The sequence below is a fragment of the Telmatherina bonti genome, assembly GCF_933228915.1.
Source record: "Telmatherina bonti genome assembly, chromosome: 4".
NCBI classification, from domain to species: Eukaryota; Metazoa; Chordata; class Actinopteri; order Atheriniformes; family Telmatherinidae; genus Telmatherina; species Telmatherina bonti.
The window spans coordinates 15,658,652-15,683,770 of record NC_136622.1 but is presented as its reverse complement, the minus strand read 5'-3'; the positions used below and the strand labels follow the sequence as shown (position 1 = coordinate 15,683,770).

General features: G+C 40.5%; 1 protein-coding gene across 1 annotated transcript in view; it reads right to left on the bottom strand.

Annotated features, from left to right (window-relative positions):
- Positions 1-264: 264 nt before the first annotated feature.
- The window catches only part of ajap1 (adherens junctions associated protein 1), a gene marked incomplete at both ends in the record, with an annotated part of 53,900 nt that continues 29,045 nt past the window's right edge, over positions 265-25,119 (bottom strand). The window contains 4 exons of the mRNA XM_079239406.1: positions 265-337; positions 3,106-3,348; positions 3,476-3,563; positions 22,238-22,977. Coding sequence (XP_079095532.1) covers positions 265-337; positions 3,106-3,348; positions 3,476-3,563; positions 22,238-22,977 — 1,144 coding nt within the window. The remainder of the gene's footprint in view (positions 338-3,105; positions 3,349-3,475; positions 3,564-22,237; positions 22,978-25,119) is intronic.

The following is a 25,119-nucleotide window of genomic DNA, read 5'->3' as shown; positions in this document are numbered from 1 at the left end:
CTTGTGATACTGCTCTGAACTGGATATCTCATCCCATTTTTATCACTGCGCAGAAGATGGAAGGGAGCATAATCATGTCACAAATAACAAACATATGCCAAGTTTCCCTCTATTCCCAAAGTGGGGCAGCGTTACCACAGGGAACGAGGTGGCTAAGGCTCAGACGAGGATTTTCAGAGGGGGGTAAAGTGGAACAGTACCCACCAGAGCATGAATTCAGGAAGTCTTTTCCACCCACAGAACATGAAGAAGGCCTTCAGCTCATCAACAAGAGATCTCAAACCATTTCTCCGACACGAAGGCCACGGGAATCAGTTGTCTTTCGGTGGGGGAGGGCCTGTTGGGTGAAACACAGGCAGTTAGAACGATAAGCTGATTGACGCTAAAGGGACATTAGTGCAGAGGAGAAGCATCTTTATTTCCCCACTGACCTCATACACTGCATTACCGCAGTTAGCACAGTAATACTGTCACACACAGTAAAAACTAAAAACAAACAAACACACATTTACTCATCAGAAAAAATGGCATCAAACCTGAAAAATGTACCGAATAAAATTCTTCCATTCCTGATCATAAATTCAACCAGAAACTAAATGAATCATCCAGCCCTCCCTGCTTCCACTCTGTAATGAATCTGCTGCAGGGTTTGGATACACTGAGTAAGTGTGACCATCTTTGCTGCAGCTTAGATGACTGGGACTGTTATTCACTCAGAGAATAAACGCAGTCAATAATACCATCGCACCACCCACTTAATGCGTACGTGATTTCTGTCAACATACCTGTCAGTTTAAATCCCAAAGAGGGACATGTCCTGATCCCCAGAGAGGATCAGTTTAAACTCTCCTGACTGTTTCTTAAGTCAAAGAAAAAAGAAAATAGATCACCCAAGCAGGTTAACCTGATTCTGTCGAGTAAAGTACCAACACCGTAATACCAATATATCATTATTTAAGTAGATTTTGCCAAGCACATAGATATCTGTGTGTCCTATAAAATATGTCAGGAAATGACAGTGAAGAGACATCTTTTTTTCCATGAATCTATAAACTTATTATCCAGCAATGAACATGCTTTTTATGCGCAGCTTGAGAGTCTTTTAACACGAGATTCAGCTGAATCTCAGGCACATTGTCAGAGAACAAGATGGCAAACATTAGTGTGTAAGGCACACAGTCTTTTGTATAGATTTATATAAACAAACATCTAAGTAATGCCGGGCGGACACTGTGCGATTTTGAGGGGATTTCACCACGATTTTGCCGTCGCAGACCACGCTGCGTCATCGTGGAAACGTAGCGTCGGGATGTCCGGTCGGTAGGTCGTAAGCCGTACAGTGTGAGAACACTCATGTTGCTGCTACGTTCTAACTAACGATGATGCTGCGACCTCCCGATCAAACTTCTGGCATGTCAGAAATTTTCCCCGTCGCTCGTACAGTGTGAGTGGTGTTACATCACGATTCTACGTTCACACATGTGCAGAAGACGCCGGTGGAGCTTTAAACAATGGTGGGAAACCCCAACTTCAGATGTGTGCGGTGGACACAGCTGCTAGAAGAGAGATTAGTAGAGCTATGGAGAGAACACGAGGTTTTCTTTTTTTATTTTGTTTCAGCGCACACAACTGCAACAACTTGCTGCCTGCTCGCCATCTTGTTGTCAGGCACGCTGTGGTTGTCATAGGAACTAGGAACCTTTGTTTTTCGTTGTTCACACTCGAGCACATCGTGCCGTCACACACCGACTGACGCCGACAAGTAGTTGTGGTTGTCAATAATCGTGGCTGACAGCAGTCGTACAGTATGAGTACACATGTCGTAGGGTCAAATAGAGTACGAGGGACAAACCAAGTCGTGCAGTGGGAGCATTTCCCCGACAGTCAGACTTCTAAAATCGCACAGTGTCCGCCCAGCATTAGACTAACTGGGGCTGAGACAAATCCTTTAAATGAGAAGAAGGATGTGCGCATCGGTGCTTGTCATTTCAGAGTCCTCCATCTCATCTGTTTGCTTTTCTGCTATTATTCCATCCTTATGAGTTCAATGTGCAACTTATTAGAACATTTATCTCTTTATGCAACTATTCTAATCAGGTAATAGATTTATTCTTGCTCTGCGATGGACTGGCGAGCTGTCCAGGGTGTACCCTGCCTTTCACCCAAAGACTGCTGGGATGGGCTCCAGCTTCCCCTTGACCCTGACTTGGATTAAGCGTTTATGATAATGAATGAATGAATGAACAAACAAATTTATTCTTGCTCTTTTTTATGCACCCTTTTTTAGTGATTTAGCTTTTAAAATATGCACCAGACAGTGTTGCTTCTAGTCAGAGTCATTCACTGTCTGCTACTGAGAATGTATCATAACATCAAGGTGTCAACAAAAATTCAGAATTCACTTGCTCCATTTGTGAATTTAAAAGAGAAGTTGTTGGTTAATATAGTGTTTACTAACTCAAATTTTACTGATAAATGTTATAAAGTCCACGTGAAAAAGTATCTTTTATGCATGGATATTTTCATATAATATGTTAAATTGCATATAGTGCCAACAGAATAGCTCCAGGACAACGTTAAGGGAACAGATGAATACATCAGTTGATTGATATTTGGGAATTACAACTTTTATTGTACAGAATTTTTATTCTTCTATCAGAACTATAATCATGTCATGCTGCTGTCCTTTATTAACAGGCTGCTTAGCTCAGTAGGTTATAAGAAATGCTTGTAAGCAGAACTTTCTTAATTTAGCTCCCTCAGGGCTGCTCATATTGCAAACCCGAGTAAAATCTGGGCTAGACACAAATATTTGATCTTCATCGGGGCCTAAACATGTAAAAGCTTTCACTTTTAAACATAATATAGGTGTATGGCTATGGATTATTTAATGTCTTTTCAAGATAAATAAATTAAAAGAAAAATCAATGCTCCACTGGGTTGTGATCCGCTTGTGATTCCAGAATATTTAAGCCACTAGACCCCAGCAACATCTGGTGTCTGTAGTGGACTGGCGTCCACTGGGAAAGGATTCCCCATTAGGAATTTGCCTGACCAGCAGAGGAAATATTTCAGTGTGAATCCACCTTTCTCCCACCAACGTACCGGTTTCCATTGTAAGCAGTCTTGTAGACAGGTGTCTGCTGGATCATCTCATCAGTGTAGATTGGCACGGCAGTCCGAACGCACTCATGTGAGCACTGCAGGCTGTCGTTGTAGGCAGTGAATATGTCCACTTTGCTGGGCACCCGGGCCGGGGTGAAGTCTGTCAGGTTTTGGCAGCTTTCCTCTTGCTGGTGGATCTTTCGCTGATGGCTATTGTGACGACCATTTCCAGACTGCGCACAGCTACAAAAACACGCACCAAAGACAAAAAACAAACATAAAATCATACCTTGTGCCTTGGGATTTCTTATCAATCGTAAGAACCTGCAGCTATTGAGCTGCACGTCAAAAGTAAAGGAATCTTTCCTACCAGTTTTTAAGGACGAGTGTTGTGATCAAGGCTGCGATAACCATAATGAGAGACACAGTGATTGTGATTATCTGGTGCACTGCCAAGCCTGCAAGAGGAAGAAAAGCACAAAGAAGGAATCAATCATTTATGTAGAAAATGTTTTCACTGCTGCAGATTACACTCTGTGCTTCTTTTTAGTGTTCGGCGTTGAACTCCTGCACAAGACTGAGATTAACGTCTGCTCAGTATTGCAACTTCTGACATCTTGGTGTTTAAAATGAACACATTTAGGAATTAATGGAGTCGATTAATTAGTTTACAGTACTGTATAAAGCTTCATTAGTACTCACACAAAGCTGTATTTTTCCTCACATCAAACCCTGCTCGGTTTTTAGCTTTACGTAGTATCTCTGTAGATTTTCCCCAAAGGTTTAATCTGAACATTAAGTAAAAGTAATTTTTTAATGATATGAAATATCAAATGAAATTTCAGATCAAAAGATAATGCTGAAAGGTAATGCAAGCCCTTTGAATGGATACAAGAGGTAGATTAATTGATCTTTGGGGCCATTGAAGAAAAAAAGCCTTGAAACCCAAACAGCTGTCAAGTATCCTTTTAACTCACTGACATCTAAGACTCCCATTTATCTTCTTTGTGTATAAATTTATATGTATATCAGCTCTAAATTCATCAAGAACAGCAAACAGTTAAATCCAACTGAAATCAATAGTTGGCTTTTATTTTTAGTTTTAGAAGCTGATTTAATTTCTTCTTTGAGCTCTGTTCTGTCTTCCGCTGAAACCTGAGGGTAATGTACGGCAGCTTATTGCTAACTTTGGCTCCCGGTTGGTTCGTAGCAGGTAACATGTAGATGCTTCTTAGAGAGAGTGCAAAGTAATGTGTGAGGCATCAGAAAATGCAGCTGTTTACAGTGAAATTCGTTATGTTCAGCCATCGGATCCATTGTAAATGTAAAAAATAACGAACAGTGCAGCAAGGAATTATGGATGCCTTGTTGCATCTATGTTGGATTTATTGTTACCTTGCAGCTCTATAGTTTGGTATCTGCCTTGGTGAATAAACTCATGCTATTGATGTCTTTACTTTTTAAGTAACTTGCAACAAATTAGCTTCTTATAACAGTCTTGTCATCTCATTTTTAACTTAATTTGGCTTAAATGGCCTGATGTTGTTTACAGCTCTCTAGTCAACTTTAGTTGTTTATATATTCTTTATAGATATATATTAAAAAAAAAACTGATGTAAAGTTATTTATTCAAGTGTTTGTTCAGTATTTAAACCCTGCCTCTACATTAGAGCAGAACCAAAAAAAAAAGAAGGGACAGGCGGGAAAAGTGCAACTCCAGCCAGAAATTGTCCACAGCTCACAGCTCATAGCAACCAACTGTTCCCGTTTAACATAAACCGGGTTGGTTAGAGTTACATGCTCATCTCTTTGCTTCTCAAATGTCATTATAAGAGAAATTAAAACCCAAAGGATAAGGGAGCAACTGACAGAATGATCATTCTTATCAAACCAAAACTGGACAACAGAGAATAACAAAAGAATTCATCTCAATGTTTGTTGCTTTTTAATTCAAGAGAGATTACAAAGTCCATCAACCTCTGTGTGATCAGTCAAAACAAATGAAAGCATTTGTTCTTTAGAACTAAAGACGGTGTTCCTATTTAAACCCTAAAGACTGTCTTGTGTGTTGATTTATGTATTGTTTTTTAATCCCAGGACAGTAATCCATAAACAAACCTGTGCAGTACATGTCTAAAGTGAGGATTAGTTCGAGCCCACTGCACTGTAGTTTAAGGGGAGTATTTGTGTGGGTGAGTGATAAAGCAAGTCCGACACAATGACACACTGCAGCAGGTGACATACTGCAGCAGGACAAAAAATAAATAAATAAAAAAGAAGAAAAGAAAAGCCATCATAATGAAAATGCCCACATGGGCCTTATACATCTCACCTCTCCATCAGCCAGCTGCCTGGCTTCTGATCCAAGCCAATTTGTCTTCTGGAAACGTTCAAAAGGAAGTGCTGCTCGCTTATTTTGGAAAAGAACACAACCTCTTCTCTGCTTCCCTGCAGCCTGGACAGACTCATGTTAGATAATAAACTTCTGAGGGCAGGGCTAAGCAAAAAGACAGACCGGGTCAACCTTGGATTAATGATATCTCCGCCTGGCTCTGGGAAGCCTCACCTTCCCAATGCAATCAAAGTCCCTTGCCACGGTAAAGGCACATTAACTTATCTGGCAAGTAATTTGCATTGCCCGCGTATCCCCTCTCTATCCTCCATTTCCCTCTCTGGCCATCTTGGCCTTACGTTTTGAAGCTGTGAAATTGAAAATATTAACTTATAAATTCACACCTGTTCAGGCTGAGGCACAATAGAGCTTCCCTCTAACCTTGATCAATACCTGAGGTCGCTGCTGAGGCTTGTTTCGACCGATGCTCATGTCAGATTAAAGAAAGGAAATTCTTCCAGAAATCAAACTGGACTTTGTAAGTTTAAACAGTCAAACCATAACAGATCTAATCACAATATAAAAATATATCATGTTGTTCCCCACTCCATCTTCTAATGGACACTGGTCAAATATAGCAGCAGAATCTGACTGGCTAAACTGGTAAACAAGTTGTGCATTAAAGTGATAATGTGCAACAAATTTCAGGGCATTTAAGTCAAAGGAGCTCATTAGGAGTTGCATCACACCGCAATGCACGGCCGAAATTTACACACAGTCTCGGTACAGTTCTCTAATGAAACAAATGAGGCCAGGAACGTGGGGCCCGGTGACACAAACACAACATTAAGCCCATTATAAGCTAATTTCCAAGGCACAACGGTTAAGGGTGCAGAGATAATAGAACGAATGGGTGACAAATATGAGTGCAGAGGCCAGTTCTATTTCCATCCAGGGCTGCATATTGGAGGGATGAAAATTTGGCCTGGGAATCTAAAACTCATTGTGTCCTGGCAGTGAGGGGGAAAAAAATCACCTTTGGCAGTCACCTTGCTTCAGAGATACCCGGTGAGTTTTTGTTTGGTCAAATCACTGTCAAACAAAGACAAGCTGAGGGAACAAATGAGGGAGAAAAAGAAGAGAAATTGATATGAAGGGAAGGACAGATAGTGTGCAACTGCTGGCAGTGGGGTTTAAGTCACCATCAGGGCTTCTAGTAAAGGCTTTATTGGGATTTTTGATGCACATATCAACAGAAAGCATGTGGTTGGATGATGCTTGCTTTTGCAAAATACTTCTAATATGACAGAACCAGCTTGTAAGGAAGAAGTCCGTGGGGGGGGGGGGGGGGGGGGGGGGTCCGTAATTATGCATAGCAGGTAATCTGTGGTTTGCAGTGTTGCACTTTTAAAATTCCTTACACAATGTCCCTCTACATTATTGTAGTAATTTTTAGCCTGAACATATCAAATGCATTTTTATTGATCAAGCAAAACAATGTTTACCTCAGAAAAGCAAAAAGGTCAAAAGGGAAAAAAAAATACAGTCAGGATGAAAGGAAACTGTATTGACAACATTTTAGATTTAATTTCTGTCAAAGTAATGCCTGCAAACAAAATATAATGTCAGATCAAATATAATGTGTAACTTGGCGTTTCTATCAAAGACAAACAACTGTTCTCCAGACTCCAGACTGAGTAGTGTTAGTCCTGTTTACTATACCGAACACTCATTGTTGACTTGACACCAGACCAACTCTCAAGAGACAGCGGACATCATGTCAGCTCTTAAAGTAAAGAAAGAAATACAGGATTTACGATGTGCTGATAAAAACTGAATATTTTGCATGCCTGTTTGAATTAACTTCTGCCGCTTATCCGGGGTCGGGTCACGGGGGCAGCAGCCTAAGCAGGGAAGCCCAGACTTCCCTCTCCCCAGCCACATTTGCCAACTCTGCGGGGGGGATCCCGAGGCGTTCCCAGGCCAGCCGAGAGATGTAATCCCTCCAGCGTGTCCTGGGTCTTCCCCGGGGTCTCCTCCCAGAGGGACGTGCCTGGAACACCTCACCAGGGAGGCATCCAGGAGGCATCCTGACCAGATGCCCGAGCCACCTCAACTGGTTCCTCTCGATGCGAAGGAGCAGCGGCTCTACTCTGAGCCCCTCCCGGATGAGCGAGCTCCTCACCCTATCTCTAAGGGAAAGCCCAGCCACCCTGCGGAGGAAACTCATTTCAGCCGCCTGTATACGAGATCTCATTCTTTCGGTCACGACCCACAGCTCATGACCATAGGTGAGGGTAGGAACGTAGATCGACTGGTAAATCGAGAGCTTCACCTTCTGGCTCAGCTCCTTTTTCACCACGACAGACCGGCGCAGAGTCCGCATTACTGCAGACGCCGCACCGATCCGTCTGTCGATCTCACGCTCCATCCTTCCCTCACTCGTGAACAAGACCCCGAGATATTTAAACTCCTCCACTTGAGGCAGGACCTGACTCCCGACCCGGAGAGGGCAATCCACCCTATTCCGGCTGAGGACCATGGTCTCAGATTTTGAGGTGCTGATTCTCATCCCAGCCGCTTCACACTCGGCCGCGAATCGCTCAAGCGGGAGCTGGAGATCACGACCAGATGAAGCCAACAGGACCACGTCATCCGCAAAAAGCAGGGACCCAATCCTGAGGCCACCAAGTCGGATCCCCTCAACACCTCGGCTGCGCCTAGAAATTCTGTCCATATAAGTTATGAACAGAATCGGTGATAAAGGGCAGCCTTGGCGGAGTCGAACCCTCACCGGAAACGAATCCGACTTACTGCCGGCGATGCGGACCAAGCTCTGACACCTGTCGTACAGGGACCGGACAGCTTGTACAAGGGGGTCCGGTACCCCATACTCCCGGAGTACCCCCCACAGGAGCCCCCGGGGGACACGGTCGAATGCCTTCTCCAGGTCCACAAAGCACATGTAGACTGGTTGGGCAAACTCCCATGCCCCCTCCAGGACCCCAGAGAGGGTATAGAGCTGGTGCACTGTTCCGCGACCAGGACGAAAACCACACTGCTCCTCCTCAATCCGGGATTCGACCATCCGGCGGACCCTCCTCTCCAGGACCCCTGAATAGACCTTACCAGGGAGGCTGAGGAGTGTGATTCCCCTGTAATTGGAACACACCCTCAGAAGCGGCAGAAGATGGATGGATGGATGGATGGATGGATGTTTGAATTAACAACATAGTGAGTGTGTAACAGTGGTATAAGCATTATAACTCAAGCGAGAGAAAAATATTAAGTTTAAAAGTCATTTCTTAGGCTTGAAAGTGGTATTTTACTTATTTAGGCATGCGATAAATTATAATGTATTGGTATTTATCCCTTAACATAACTCATTATGCCTGCCCTTTATGGATGAAAATGATGGGTCATGGTTCAGTGTTAAATACAGCCGAGTTTCCTTCAGTTATGATCTTTGGTTTTTAAAAAGAAAGGCAAAATGATGCAAGCAGTTGCAAGATCGGTTCCCATGAAAATCAAGATTTAAATCTCGTTAAATCTCGTGTAGGATGTAGTGAAATTGACAAGCAAGGCCTCACTGAATACCTCCCACCTCTCCTTTCCAAGTGTTGAAAGAGAGTGACAGTGTTCAACAAACAGGTTGGTTTTTGGTTAATATAGTAATCTGATCTTGCAACATCAAGAAGAAGGAGAAATGGGACATATATAACTGGAAATTGCATTAATTCATGGCTTTTTGTATGTGCTCACTAGTTATCATTAAAGTAATGCTATGATAATGATTCCTGCCAACTGATAACCACAAAAACACAACAGTTTTATGTATGCAGAAGCTTAAGTCTTGCAAATGACTGATATTACTGACAACTGTAAAATGGCTCAATGTAAATTCAATTATGCATATAAGAGGGAAATGATAATGTCATGAATAATGCACAAGCAGTTACTTCCTAGATGACACAAAATAATAAGTAATATTGCAACCTAGCAACATTTGCTACACTTGTGGTACAACAAGGGAACAAAAACTAGGAAATAGCTACCATAGTGTCTAACTGCATCTACCTCTGGATATTTTTCCAGGAATCATCTTCTTTATGGGAGTAATTTCAACCACAGGAAGTTGTAGAGGAGAAGTAACAGCCCTCAAAAGTTACCTGGGAAAGACAGTGCTGTTGAGACGGCTAGCTGTCTAACAGGCTAATGGTGCGGCTCGTAGCACTGAACGTGTCTTTTGGTCGGATAATCCAAGCTTTTTTGCTCCAGCTTTGTGTCTCAGTCCTCTCAGGTTGAGTATCCATATTAACTAATAGTAAATCTGTTGAATCTGTAACAGGAATAGTTATTACTGTTCATAAAAAGACGTTCAAAGTCAGACAGCTAAAGAAATTAACAGCAGATACAAAATAAAGGAGGAGACAGAACTCATATGGATGCTGTAAAGCAGGTAAATCAGAGCAATAATGCATTCATATCTGATTGTTTCACAGCAGCTGTACTCCATGGAGTTCATTAAAAACCCTGTAGAAATGTGTAACATTGAGCTTTTTTTTGTTGTTGTTCCAATTGCATGTTTTTCTTGCTTGTGGCTGATCTTGTCTGTGAGACACTGAGATTTCTGTGGAGGTCAAGGCAGGTAGCAGTTGCCAGAATCGAATGTCAAGCTTAGATTGTTTTTTTCTAAACAGTAATGCCCTACATCCAAAACCCCATAGAAGTGTGTTACAGGGACATACTGAGTTGCTTTTACTGTTGGCTCAGCGCAGTAGGCGGATTATTCAGCAAGCACAGATGGGGTGGAGTGATACTCTTGAGCAAACTTAATTTGCCAAATCAACCATGAACCTCTGGCCTCAGTGGAAATGCAACAGATCCAGGGATGAAATAATCTCTTAGCGCCTGTAAAGAAAGGCACTCCAGACCGTTAAGTTCCAGGTGCTTTCGGTCAAAATCGTCCCTTTGCTAGCCACTACCATCGGTTAGTTTTTATCACTACGACTGTGTAAAATTATGTTAGAGGACATGACAGAAGAAAGGGAGACACTACATGCACTAAAAAATAGTTACCTCCACTGTGTGGATGTTTTATGGATCCTGTTGAATAGTTCATTGCTGAAACAGTTTAATACTATTAATAGTATTGAAGATTGAGTCTTGTGGGTGTTAAAGTGTGCTTTATACACTGTACCGATTACCACCTCTGCCACTCTCCACTTTTGCAAGTTAATAATATGCTAAACAAATTAAAACATTCAACAACATTTTTTTCACATAAAATCACTTAGGAGAAATCAAGATAACATGATTTATGTGGGGCTGCACAGTAAAAGACACCGTTCAAAGACATGCATGTTAGGTTAAACCTTTACTCTAAATTATCCGTAAGAGTGAGTGCGATTATGAGCGGCTGTTTGTTTCTCTGTGTTGGCCCTGTGATAAACTGGTGTACCCTGCCTCTCACCCAGTGATTGCTGGGATAGACTCCAGCTTCCCCATGATCATTAACTGGAATAAGCAGTTAAGAAATTGGATGGATGGATGGATTACTACTGTGAATTCGCAGACTATGCGCTGGAAATCTGGCATAACAAGACAGGCCTTGCAATAATAAGAGAGACAAAACATACAAGCATAAAATATAAGCATGTGTAAATCTGTGCATAAAGATGGACACACTGCACCACCAAACATTTTCACCCTACAAGGAAAATTATAGTTCCTATTTTCTCTGTTTTCCAACTCTGTCTTCCAGATTCCACACATGGATAATTAAAAATAAAAGATGCATTCTACATTTACAGCAATTCTATGATCACAATCAGTTGTCTATGCAGCCATCAACACAACCCTGTAACAGCTGATACCACTGTACACAGACTTATTTCAATCAGGTAAATGTGTTTTATTTTCCTCACACCTAATTCTAACATTACAACCTAAGTTAAAGCCTTGTAAAGTCGTTGTGAACTCTGGGGTTCTCGATCTTTGGACCCAACATCAATTACCACTTCAGGAGGAGGCCTATGATGGGGGCAAATAAGCCAGTAATATTGTGAAACTGTTGAACAAGCTGGTTTTCAGAAACAGCCAGTCTCATGTGTACTTAGGAACCAATCCCCACAAGCAACTAAGGCAAGAACATCAGAGTTGACAACCACAAAAAAGCCTTATATAGGACTGAAACACACTGTTAGCTGTTTGCTGACATAGTCAACTTGAAAGGCCAAAGCCGTTTGAAATGGATTGAGGGTGAGAGGTTGAGGCAGCCCAGCGGTCAGTTGAGAGGAGAGGCACATTTATACGCATGGTAAAGCAGGCAAAATTGACGATCTGAGCATGTAAACTAACATATTTATGCCATTAAAATAAAAAGAAATTAGGTTTTAACAAATATCTTCAAGAGGAGTTCATTTTGAAGTGTTGTAATCAAGAAACTTAAGGCAGTAACGCTTAAACCCAAATACTCTGTAATAAACAGCATGTTTTTTTTTTTTTTTGCATAACCCGTTTTAGCAAAAATGATCATAAAAAGTAAACATTTACATATAAGTTGTTTCTACATTTTATGCTGCAATTTTTTAGGTGAAATCTTTAAATAGCACGCTGATAAGCGCTTGCAGTCACATTGCCAGTATCTCTATCAATGTCAAAATCAAACCTAAACCCTTGCAAACAGAATGCCGTAGGCCTGAATGGGAGATAAGTAAAGCATTGTTTCATCACAGCACTCAGCGTTGGAGAGAACTGAACAATGTTTTCTCAATATTAAATAATAAAGACTTTCCATGGGATTGCATAAATAGGTTTATTTAAAAACATGTATTTTGCTCTGACTGACTGGGGTCAAAACTGTAGCAGTTAAATCAAATATACTGCCTTTGTACTTCAATTTTAATGCATTAGAAAATATTTCCATGAAGTGAACACTGGGGAATAAATCTGTCTGTGCCCTAAACTATAATTATTATTCCCAGTTGTGAATCATTTACCTGATGGGGTAGATTTGAACAACTGTTACGCCCCAACATGCACAAATACACCACAGATCAAATGAAAACCAAACATCAAAAGAAGGAGCTATGCAACAGAAATCAATACATCACACCTAACATCCAACAACCCATTGCACAGCAGACCTCCAGAGGTCTTGAACTCTGACAAGAAGTAACTCCCACATTTTCATAGCTGACTGCTAAGCCTTATTTAAACTTATCTGGACATGCAGTATTGTCCACAGATTTTGAAGTATTTTTTAAAAGTGCAAAACTAATAATAAATATCACAAAAAAGTTTGTTGGATGATCCATTTGCCTCCAATTATTGTGGTCCATCTCTCCAGAACAAGCTGCCTGCTGAGCAGAAGTCGATCACCTATTTATACATTTAATACCAAACTCTAAAACTCTACTATACTCACAGGATTTTACTTAATACTGTAGTGTCTGTTTGTTAATATGCACTAATTTGATTATTTTTTATGTGTATTTTTATACTCACATGCTTGTGTACTTGTGTATTTATGTTTATTGTTTAAATGTAAAGCACATTAACTTTAGATGTAATGAAATGTGCTGCATAAATGAAATAGCCATTCCCATTTGAAACCTTGGCTCGATAACATTTACTTCATGGAAAGTTTTAGTAGTAAATACATTGATGAGTAGCTTCTCAGATGACTGCAATAAATTAGTCAAATTCTGTCCCAGGCCATGTTTTGATCTTTAGAGGGCAGAGAAACTGCAATGTAAGCCTCTGTGTGGCTTCAACCGCTCTAACAATGGTTTGGGAATCGGTGACCAGCGCTACATGCTGATCATAACCACATTTCCAACATTGTGAAAATGTGAAAATCTTGGGACAAATAGGCCTATATCTTTATCTTAACCTCCAGTGTTTGATAGACTCTGATTGGAGGAAACTGCTGTTCTTTTTTATTGTGCTAAATCCTGGAATTTGATATCTACAGCTAGAACGTAAAGCATGTGATACAGTTTGACTTCCTAGAGAGAAAACTCTAGCAGGTAAAGCTGGACAAATGATGTCCTCATTGAGTGGCTATTTAATTATATCACATGTAAGTATGCGTAATTGTGTGGGCATGCGCGTGCTGAATCGACCGTATGAAGCAGAATCAGTCATTCTTAGCAGAGAACCATTTAGAGCTAATGGCTTGTACACCCACACAGGGTTTGCTTAAAAGCTTCTGAAAAATGTGGGAAAGGCCCCACATTTGTATGAGAGTTGCAGTTCATACAGCCTGAGCCTCTTCACTCCCACAAACCACTGAGTGCATTTTTACAGGCAATTTCAACGCACATTAATATGTTGCATGACCCTTCCGAGATTGCCTCTCCCGCAGCCTGAGCAGGGCATGTTTGGAGAAGACTTCCGTCAAAGGTCGCCTGCTGATAGCGAGGAATTGCCAATTAATGTTGGTGTCAAAGTGTCAATCCAGGCTGATTTCCACTGCGTAACCAAGCAATATAAAACACTTATTACCGAAGAGGCAGAGCAAGAGGAGCAGGACAGAGAGAAGAGGAAAGTCGAAGCGGGACAAAATCAGGCGCAATTACTCTAAATGCCTTTTCACTCAGTGTCAAAGGCATTGCTGCATAATTCAGTCAGTCTGGGCGGCAAATGCTAAAATAGCCAAAAATGGGGCAGCCACCATATATTGCCTCAATGATAGCCGCCCATAAAGGAAGATACGCTCATCTTGAGTCTGTATTAGAAACAGCGGGGAGCACTCAGAAGCTCATCCTGCCAACTGAAAAATGAAAATGACCGCAATTTTCAGGTGGGCAGAAAGTAGCATCGCCTCTGAAGCGGCTCAGACGATCATCACCAAGTCTGTGCACCGACATGTTTCCTTAAAAACCAGATTCTTTTCAGCAGGGGAAAACACTCGCAGTGTTTCAGTATCTAACTATCTGTTATTAAGGTGACAGAGTGATTTGTCAGAAGATGCTGAAGACGAGCTGGGATAAAAATCGACTTCAGAACATCCGGAACACTGTCTCAGTCAACATCTGTACTTTTCTTCGTTCAATGCAGATGTACCAAGCCAGGAAAGGAAAAAAAAAAAGCAAGAGTAAAATAAAGTGAAGCAGCATCTGTTCAGTCTCGCCTGCTCATCTCCTCTTGGCTGAGTTGTCTGTAAATCAGGGACAGAGGGTTCGACTCCGCACGCCTGTCACCAGGCATCAGTCTGTAAGTCCAGATTTAACGCTGGAGAAAAAGAGATTCATTTTACCCACTTTATTGTGAGTCAATACTGTGAGCTATGGCAATTTTATTGGATTGCCATGGTAACTGCTGGAAAAAGTGGCTTCTCTGTCTTTGTGTGTGTGTGTGTGTGTCTCTCCCTGATGAAGAGGCTGTGCTGAACGCCTCTACAGGTCTACCACAGGTCGAAACGCTGCATTACAATGTTCACAGAGCTAACGCCTTTAAAAAATGATTTGTGAAACACTTAACATACATCCTACATGTGCTCACTTTGCTCTGCAGTGGGTGCAGTTTTACTTATTTACACTAATAAACTGTTGCCAGATGGATGTAGTTGTTTAATACACCTGTTAGTTTCTTGATTAAATGCAATCTTTTATTTAAAACCTTCACTTTCTGTTGCAGAAGTCCAACAGATACGGCTCAGGTGTGTGAGGTGCTTTTTTGTTTTTACATGCGCCAAACAAACCTGTAACATTCAGTCTTACATCCCTCAGACCAGCTAACAAGACCCAAGTTATCAGGAGTGATTTCCAGACTGGAGTTTTAATAATTTCATACCCATAATAGAGCTGACAGCTCCATCTGCCTCGAGTCGAGGGGGGTCGGAGTTACTTGCGGCACAAACACAGAGAACAATAAGTGGAGCAGCTGGAGTCGGCAAAGCTAAACGCCCAAGCCCACCTCTCCCTCATTCTTCCTCCTCCCTCGCCACCTGTATGATGACCAGAGCACCAGGAGAACAGGATCAGCCAACTAAAAGCTGTAGCATCCACACTGCACCCCCCACCAGACTAATTGAGATATGCAAGATGCTGATTATGTACGCTGGTGGCACGCTGTCTGAATGCATGAAATTACACATCACCTTCCAGTTATTAACAACCACGGCTATGTTCTATACGTTCCCCCCATGCTGTGGCCTGCAGCAAGACAGAAGCTAATTATAGAATTACAGTCACCTCAGGCGGTGAGTCGTTAGACCTGAGCGGATGTTCTGACAGATGACATGTCGGAGAATAGTTCAAACAAGTTTAATGAGGCAGAAAGCATGCATGAGCTCTTTAATAAAGGCTTTTGAATGGATGCAGAGCAACTTCTATCTCTTGTTGAATTTTCAGCAAAAAGTGAAAGAGTCGTCGTTGTTGTCCAGTGCAATCCCTGCCAGCACCGAGTAGGAGTAAAGACACATAGCTTACAGTCAACAAGTGCAACTCATGCATGCTGTGGCAAGCTGTCGGGTACTTTTCCTTTGTCACTACATAGCAGGTTTCCAACCAAAGCCAACTGTTTCCCAAAATGTCATACCACAAGACAAATAAATAAAACAAACGCAGAAGTCATCTAATTTGATGGCGGGCATGGCAACATAAAGCCCGCTAGAGTATATTGACTATTTTTTTTTTTTATCAAATCAGGTCATTCCAATGTGTGGCTCTACATGTTGTCTTGTAGTATTCCCAAATTCTCAAAAGTAAACCACCCTCACTGGGTTTATTTGGGTACACAGTAACCAGAGTCCAACTTTAACATCAGGCCGCATGCCGCTTTCCTTCTGAATTAACACAGACTTTTATCTGTCATCCCTCTGCAAGACAAAAAGTGTATTTAATCTGCACAAAAATACAGTCTATATCTGACCAGTGTGTGTTTACTGTGAAACAGAAACATCTGAGTTCACGCCTGGAGACATTTTATTTCAGAAGACGGGAGACTTTGACAACTGTTCCAATGTGCTGTGAAGCTTGCATTTCTTGGTTTATTTCCAGACCACATGGGGAAAGAAGGGTAACAGGTTTCATCATCTCATGAAATATTCATTTTACTTGACCACATTACAGCAAGAAACTAAAAAATTCAGACTGTTGTCAGTATCTAAAGGCTTCGGGGGGTTTTCTACACTATTTTGCATTACGCTTCTTTACATACACAACAACTTGCATTAAGATTGATCTCAAGAGATGGTTATGGTCATATTACACACATGCCACATGGGAACGGGACCCTCATGGCTTGCCTTCTATTTTTTCCTTTACTTTGCTTCTTGTTTTCATCGTCCTGTCTCTACCTTTCCTCATCACCTCCCGACTGCTTTTCTCCCATTATCCCATCAGCTCTGAAGGGTTTAGTTTCTATTTTAAGGCAAATTGGGAGCTCCTAATTCTCTCCCTCTGACTGAGAGAAAGCGAAGGAAACATCACCAATAGTTGCATCTCTTCCACAGTTTATGTTAATCTCCAAATCAAGCAGAACAAACAGTAAATAAAAAGTAAAAGTGTTATTCTATCACTGTGCAGTGGTTTGGACGGTCTCTATTACCTCAGGCCGCCATACTGGAGTTAACATCTTTAATTCATTCGGATATTTAAGTACTTAAACTAGACGGCAAGTGGTTAGTTTGACAATGACAAATGATGTTAAAGCCCACCATATCTGATGATCAAGCTTATAAACTTTAATACTCCTTATGCAGCATAACATCTGTTGTTTTTCCTTCTTAAAATCATTTGATGAAACAACTCATTAATTAGAAGTGTAAATATAAATACAGCCACAACTAAACTCAAGTCTCAAGTCAAGCAAAATGTAGCGTAATGTGTTCACCGTTCACCAGACTGTTCAGGATGTCGTGTTGCAAAAACTACAGCCTCATAGCTTTGTTTTTTTTTTTGTTTTTTTTTATTCTCAGTACTTTGTCTGTTTGAGTTACTCCTGTGCTTTAAGTCCACTGCCTTCTCCCCTTGCTCCAGCCTGACTGGTCACAGCTCATTCACAAGCTCCGCTCTCTCTGCAGCCGGCCTCTCCAAACTGCAGCACAATCAGCTTCCCTCAGGGCTTATGCTTTTGCCTGCTCTTACCTCCATTCTCTCCCGTGAGTTCAGCAATATGCTGTTCTTAACCTTCCTTAAGTTTATTTCCGTGTCCTGCTTTGAGCTTCTACCATCTGACAACAACAACATTATCCATGAGTCACAGTAAATTAGTCCATGCTTGTATCCCATTTACTGCAGTTGCCTTCCCCTATTGGCAAAGGGAAGACTGAGCACTCATACATTTTTAAAGCTAAAAGTTTTATGTAAATCAAGAGCAAGTAAAAGAAAATAATTTTTTGGTTTTCTGGTTCTAAAATAATTTTTTTAAAAAAGAAAAAAAAACAAAAAAAAACGTTAGTAAACATCTTTAGAAGCCATACAATTTAAAGCCCTATTAAGAGTCAATGGTCAGACTATTGGGGGTGTTGGCTTCTCTGAGCTGAGATGTCTTTGTCCAACACAGGACAAGAGAAAAGCTAATACTGCATGCAGTTACTCAAACAGCAAGACAGTGTGAAATTCATTCATTCATTCATTCATTCACTATCCTAACCGCTTAATCCAATGAAAGGTCCTAGGGAAGTTGGAGCCTATCCCAGCAGTCTTCAGGTGAAAGTCAGGGTACATCCTGGACAACTCCCCCGTCCATCGCAGGGCACAATGTGAACTTGCTACTCTAATTACCAATGTTCTGTGTATGTTGTTTTTTTGTTGTTAAATGTAATACAATAAAGAGTGAAAAGCTTCATAACAATCTAGCTGAGGACAGATCTCCAGGAGGTTCATAAAGTCTAATGTGCTGATTGTAGTTTCAGTGTCGAATTAAATTATGAATCATCCACCTAAGATAGTCATCACATCTCATGAAAGAAAAACACATACAGTTGGTACCAGCTGGGTACCAAACACACACATATCTCAAAATTCCTAATTTTGTTCAGAAAAAGGAAATAAAACGCATGTGGTCGGAATGTTTTTTTCTAAAAACCACCGAATGTTTATGACCAAGTGTGAAAGTAAATCAGTTTTAAAACAACCTATAATGTAAGTTGGTATATTTCTATTTAAACCTAAACATGAAATAGACTTGTTCTGGCTGATCCAACAGGAATACTTAAGCATTGCCAGTGATTATTTTTGTGTTAAGCATTAGTTATTACATGTTAATCTTGATAACTAAATATTCGCTCATTCAATCCACGCTCAGTTCACTATGTGCTTTTTTCAGTCCATTTTCAGAGAACTTGGGGATGTGTCCCTCAGATGTAGGAAATACAGCATTACCAAAAGTTTGGGCACACTTAGCCATTCAATCTTATGGCTAATACTGTTGCTAATGAGTAAATGTCAAAACAAGCCAAGAAGAAGCAGCATTACGTGATGCATTTATTGGCTACCCAGACCACCGCTGAGTACTGTTGCCTCCATTTGTCTCTTTCTGAGAATGAACATCATCACGATGTCCTCCTCCATCCTGCACCGCTTGCTGTTGCCTGAAACTGATGTGAAGTGAACTCTCGTTGAAGTGTTGTCTAACAACAGGGCCAATCTAAAGGACAAATGGGAGTATGTGAGTGGTGATGTTTGACAACATTTGACACAGACATACCTATTTACATATGTAAAGAGAGTAGAAAGGAGCCTGCAGTTAAATATGCAAGCCCGTGGATGAGGCACTTAACATAAAGGCCACAGCGTTTTATTGTACTGAAACTTGAACGTTCATCTGTAGGTTATTGTGGACTAAAAGCAAATTTAAATGTCTTAAAATATTTTTAATTCAGATTCCATTTAACCTTTGACCTTTCCATGTTTACTGAATGAGTGTCAGAAAGTGTGCCATGAGGAGCTGCTGCAGTGAGGAGACATTGATGTTAGAAATAGCTTTGGTGTGTATAAACTAGGGGTGGGAAAATCGAATCGAAAAAAATCAATTATTGGGATTTTTTGCTTCACAATTTTAAAATCAATGTTTTCAAATAAATAAAAATAATTCATGATAAAATTTTTGTCATTTTTATTTATTTTATTGCTCTATTTACTTGTCTTCTTTGGCATTGTAGCAGCAGAATGATGGTCTGGCTACTGTGTTTTTTTCTAATTGAAATTTTTTTAAAAAAATGATGAGCAAAAAAGTTTTATACTTTTTTTTGTTTGTTTGTTTTTAATCTACAAAAATCAGACATATCGAAGAATTGTGAGAATCGCAATTTCAATCGAATTGGCACCTAAAAAATCTGAATCAAATCGAATTGGGACAAATGCATTTTGTCACAGTCAGAGAATAAACCTTGTCTTATAACCCAAATTTAAAAAATTAGTGTCCTAGTTCGTAAGGATCATAATTATCCTTTACTGCACCAAGTATCTATTGCAATACATTTCCCTAGACATATAAACTAAAAAAAATATATAAATAAAAATTCAAGAAAAGCGAGTTGAATTAACTTTGTAATTTCAGAGATGTGTTTTTTTTCTTTGTAATTTAGTGAACACACATTGATGTGAATTGAATTTGTGAAAAGAACTCTGACTGTGGCCTTCCTCAGATTAAGACAAATTTATTTAGAATATTTGCTAAAGTTTTTTCTGCATCTAAGATTGAATTCATCACACTGTTGAATGTAATGCCGCTTCAGACGTCCTCTAAGGCAAAGAAATGGGCACAAGATACAAATATGAAGCGAAGCATCTCTCCTTTTGCAATAGTTTCATTTCATCAGCAATCCAATGCTGTGCTGCTGGTGTGGTAATTATATCTTGCCTTGGGGCTAATTTGAGGCGGACATGGGTTAATGTGTTGTGAAGGCAAAAACAAGTCTTCTGCAGCAGTTAAACACGCAGTTTTTCCTTTGAAAAGTGATTGTCTTCATCTGCTTTAATGACAAACAAACTGCTTATTTAAACAATAATGTGCACCGAGTTGGAAAACTCTCTCTTTTCCAGTTTTCAGGTGGCGGCCCTCGCTGATTTCCTCCTGGATACAATATCAAGCCGTCATTCGAATCACAGGTGGTCTCACGCTCACCTCCCAATCAAGAGAAAATTAAGAGATCACAACAAGACTGACAGGACAATTAAGCCCCGCAGTCTTACATTCATAATATATAGTTAAATCACAACAGCGCAGCTCGCAGTTCATGCCTCTAACATTAAAACCTTTTTTCAAAGCCATCTCTGTTCCTCTGAGAGCTGAGTCTTTCATTTTTTTTTTTGTAAAAATAAACAGAACCAAGAAGAAAATTAATCTATGAGATCCAGGTGCATTTGTTGTCCTGGTTTAGTCTCTGCTGCAGAAATCTGCAATCATGATATAATTTAATGTTTAATTCATCATGGAAATCAAACTAAAGTATTGCAACATTCATTGAAGAGCCATAACTTTAAACCCAGTCATCTAAAATTAAGTAGGTCCTCCACGTGCTGCTAAAACAGCTCTGATCAGCAAAGATGTGGATAAAAGACATGTTGGAGTGTGCTGGTCTGATACCAGGATGGGAGAAATAAGCTCTACTGTGGGTAGTGGAGACCTTCTATCCCACATAGATACTTTCAGATCGGTATCTGGAGAGTTTAGAAAATAGGTGAACATGACTCTCATGTTCTTTGAGTGCTTCCTCAACTGTTTTCAGCAGGCCTGATAAGTCCTGCAAGGGGAGGCTGCTACTATAGCAGACTGGTGTTGATGGGAAACCTCCAGTTATCTCCATGTGAATCTCCAGATGCAGCATTTTCTTTTTTTTTTTATAGAATACTGCAATACAACGAGATGAGCAGTGATGCTTGTCAGTGATTAATGGCTGATCAACGTTTTCCACAACACGTTGTGCAGCAGCTGATCTCTGAGAACTTATTTTAAACAAGTGTGATATGACAGAGCACTTTTAATAATCCTAACTGTACCTTTCTGACATTTCTCTTATTGCTCCAAATGGGAAAACTTCATTTAGCTTGGTTTGCATTTATAAGATGTTAAACACGACTTATGTTTCATTAGATTTATGAGGAAGTCATGTTCCTCATAAATCTAATGAAACGTTAATCCTGATATGGCTGGCTGAGACGTTAGAGTTTTGGCAGCACATAGGGGCCGTCGTTAAAAGTTAAACACAGCCCTGTGTATAATTCAGGAGTGTGTGCTACACCATGATCAAGGTCAGAGTCAATGAATTAGGGGGTGTTTCACAAAGTTGTGATATTTTATTAATAAAAGGGACATAAGGAGTTTGTGTTTCAATATTATTACTCATGAAGTATAAGACAACTTTATGCTTGTGATGTACAAGAATATTGTTGATTCCCATTTTACTGATGATCTTTTTTCACCTGCCAAGAAAGTATTTTAGACAAGATCAAGATGTGCACAATTATGGAAATGAAACAACAACCTGGCCATATTATTAAACATGCATGTGTATACATATATATATATATATATATATATATATATATATATATATATATATATATATATATATATATATATATATACATTTCTCATTTTCTGTTTTAAAAGGTTGACTTTGAATTGTTTTTGTGAAAATCATCCGACTGAGGAAATTTTGGAAAATTTGGACATTTCTTTTACTTTAAAAAAAAGAACTTTGTTGACTTTGAAGAGCCATATTTACAACACTGATTGTTAGTAGTGAAATTATTTCCTGAGTGTGTCAAAGTGAACGAAAAGAAAAAGAAACTGAGGCTAATAGCTCACTTACTTTAAAAGTTCTTTTTCTTTTTGTCTTACCTGGTGTTCCCCCTTTTGGTATTGATGGTTTGACAGTCTCAGTGTTGTCGTTACTGGCCTTGGTGGTGGTCTTGGACTCTGTTGTGGTCACCACAGTGAACGTCCTTTGGGAAAGCCTGGTTGTAGTGCTAGTGGTTGTAACCTCTGTGGTAGTAGAGGCCCTGGTAGACAGCGTTACATTGAGCGCCGCTTTGCCATCATCATCTACACTATCGGTCCCTGTAGGTCCCCAGTCAATAAATCCAGCCACTGTGGTAGTCCGGCCCTCCTGAGACTTGTCATAGCTGTCCCATTTGAGCTGCCTCTTGGCTCTAATTAAAATCCTCCTGCTTGATAAAGCTGCTGGAGCTTCTGCTATTCCAGGCAAAGAATCGCCTCTGTCTATATGCGAGTATCTCAACCAGCACTCCTGACATGCCGCTTGTCCTCTACGTCCTGGCTTCTGATGCTTTTGACCTTTGACCTTTGGTCCGATCCCTGCTCTGTTATCTTGGGGTGGAGGGATAGGGTTGAGGAGGAGGCGAGCCAGCGGGCTCACTGCTCTCCAGTGAACCTTGTTGGGAATGTCCCAAAGGGGCTGCAGGCGAGGACGGGAGCGAGGCACCAATTTAGCAGTGAGCTTGATCCCCAGACCCTGACTGAGGGGGCTGCACACAGAGAAGTCCAGGGTGAGGTGAGTCATTGCCAGCAGTATCCACACCCGGTGCCCCACACAGCTGTCTGGTCGCCAAGCAGACGTACTGCAGAGAAAAACACAGAGTGTAAGTGAGAAAAGACATTGGAATCATATTTTTCCAGTCTTCAAGTTACTGGTCTACTGTAAAAATAATGCAGCTGTATTCATCATCTCGTTGAAAACAAAAGTTAAACTCTAACGCCTCAAACACCTAAGCTTTCGTAATAATTAGTTTGGCAGCACGTCTCTTGAATTGTAATAAAAAGGACAGACACAAACTAAATGTTGTAAAACGAGAGAAAGATTTTGGATTTGTGCTCTTTGCTCCGAGCTGTCACAAGCAATAAGGATTTATCCTCGATGTAACAGATTCATATCAATCCAGGGATGATTACGACAACACCCAAGGTCAGGCCCGCTTTGGCTGATCATCATATTCAGTATTATCTCCCCCAGACACAAAGTCATCTGACTCACTAAGGGGAATTTCATTATGCAGACCAATGTTTATGGAGGTATGATGCCATAAAAGCAGACAATACAGCATAACAAGTATAATGCAGAAATCTTTTATTATATAGATAGAGCATTAATTTATTGGAGAGCAATGCACGGTCTTTGTAGGAGTGAAAACTTCCCCTTCTGGTTGCGGGCTGATCGAATGGCTGTTTATTCAGGCTGTGACCCGGCAGTGGGCTGTTTTTAAAGACAACCTTCAGTGGCCCCTGGGACAAAGCTACACATTGATTCCTGAGGGAGAAAGCTCATTATGGGGCTATCTTTCATCTTTGCTGTCCTTGGCCAGTTTAAGCCCACAAGGAAGGCTTGTTTTGGAAGCATCACAGAGGTGATGATGGATGGAAATGTGTGAATGGGTTCATCATTTGTGAGAGGCATCACAGAGACATCTGTTGGACACATGATAATCAAACCTTGACTGTTCAAGTTTAGCATCATAATATGCGAAATCTGGCTAAGGATGAGGAAAACAGGCGTTTTAAGATTTGTGAATGTGCATATGTGTGGACATAAGGTGTGTGAAGTTAAAAAAGCCTTTTTTTTTTTTTACATCTTCTGCTGCCTCTCGTCTGAGGTGTGGAGACCAGCGAGGCACTGACTGAGAAGTGATTTAGAAGGGCAATTTAATTGAGCTATAAATGGTGAATAATGTGATCCTGAAAGATCCGTGGCATGGTCAGTATATTATTGACAAGTGAAAATATGGGTGATAATTTGTCTTGCGAAAGTTTTGGCCCTGACCTCGGACTGAGATCTTGGCACATGCCCAATCTGCACAATCAGGGTGGCTCGTTTTTAACAGCACGGGCCAAATGATGGCAATATCCGATATGGAAAGCGGTTGTTGCTCATCATTAATATTGTTTTACAACAGGAAAGGTAGACCTGTAAATGTTTAATGAGCGTGTTTGTTGAACACTTAGCTTTTACTCCTGTGCCTGAGGGAAGATTGCAAGAAAATGTAACAGAAACGACTGCTATTTATAAAAAATAGATGAGTTATTCATTCTTAGCTGGGGGAGACGTGAATATGGACAGGAGGCACCAAAATAAAGCTGTGCAGTGATTTGTTTTTCTAGTATTTTCTCATGAAACCGTTCTTAGACATGATACGTCTATGATGTGTCGACATGATAAATTGCTTTGCTCATTGTTCATTACTAATTTTAGACAATTTAATTCATTAAACTGCTGCTTTTATCTGCAGCCTACAAGAATGTAAATATTTTAGCTGTAATTGTAATGATCAATTTGCAGAAAGACTAATGCAGCTGCAGGCCATGTTATTAAATTGTCTTTATATGTTTTTTTGTTCCTAATTACTTTGATTCCAACAGTGCATCTTGTATTTGACATATCTATATATAATCAAACAAAATTTATACAAATAATTGAAGTGAATTTACTCAAGGGCTTTAAGAACAGTCATTCATGTGAATTCAGCACCTTCATCTTGTCTCAATGTGGCCTGTGATAAACAGTGAAGGACCATCTGCTAAGGTCAGCTGATATTATTACACTGTTTTTGGCCACAAGCGCAGATCCCCTTATAAGAGCAGTCTGCCCAGAGTGGGTCTTTCTGTTCGAGGTGATCATGTCAAGACACACAGATTAATATCAAGACTAGAGCAGGAGGTTTGAAATCAAAGGTTATCTCAAAAGGAAATCCCATCAGTCACTCAGGACA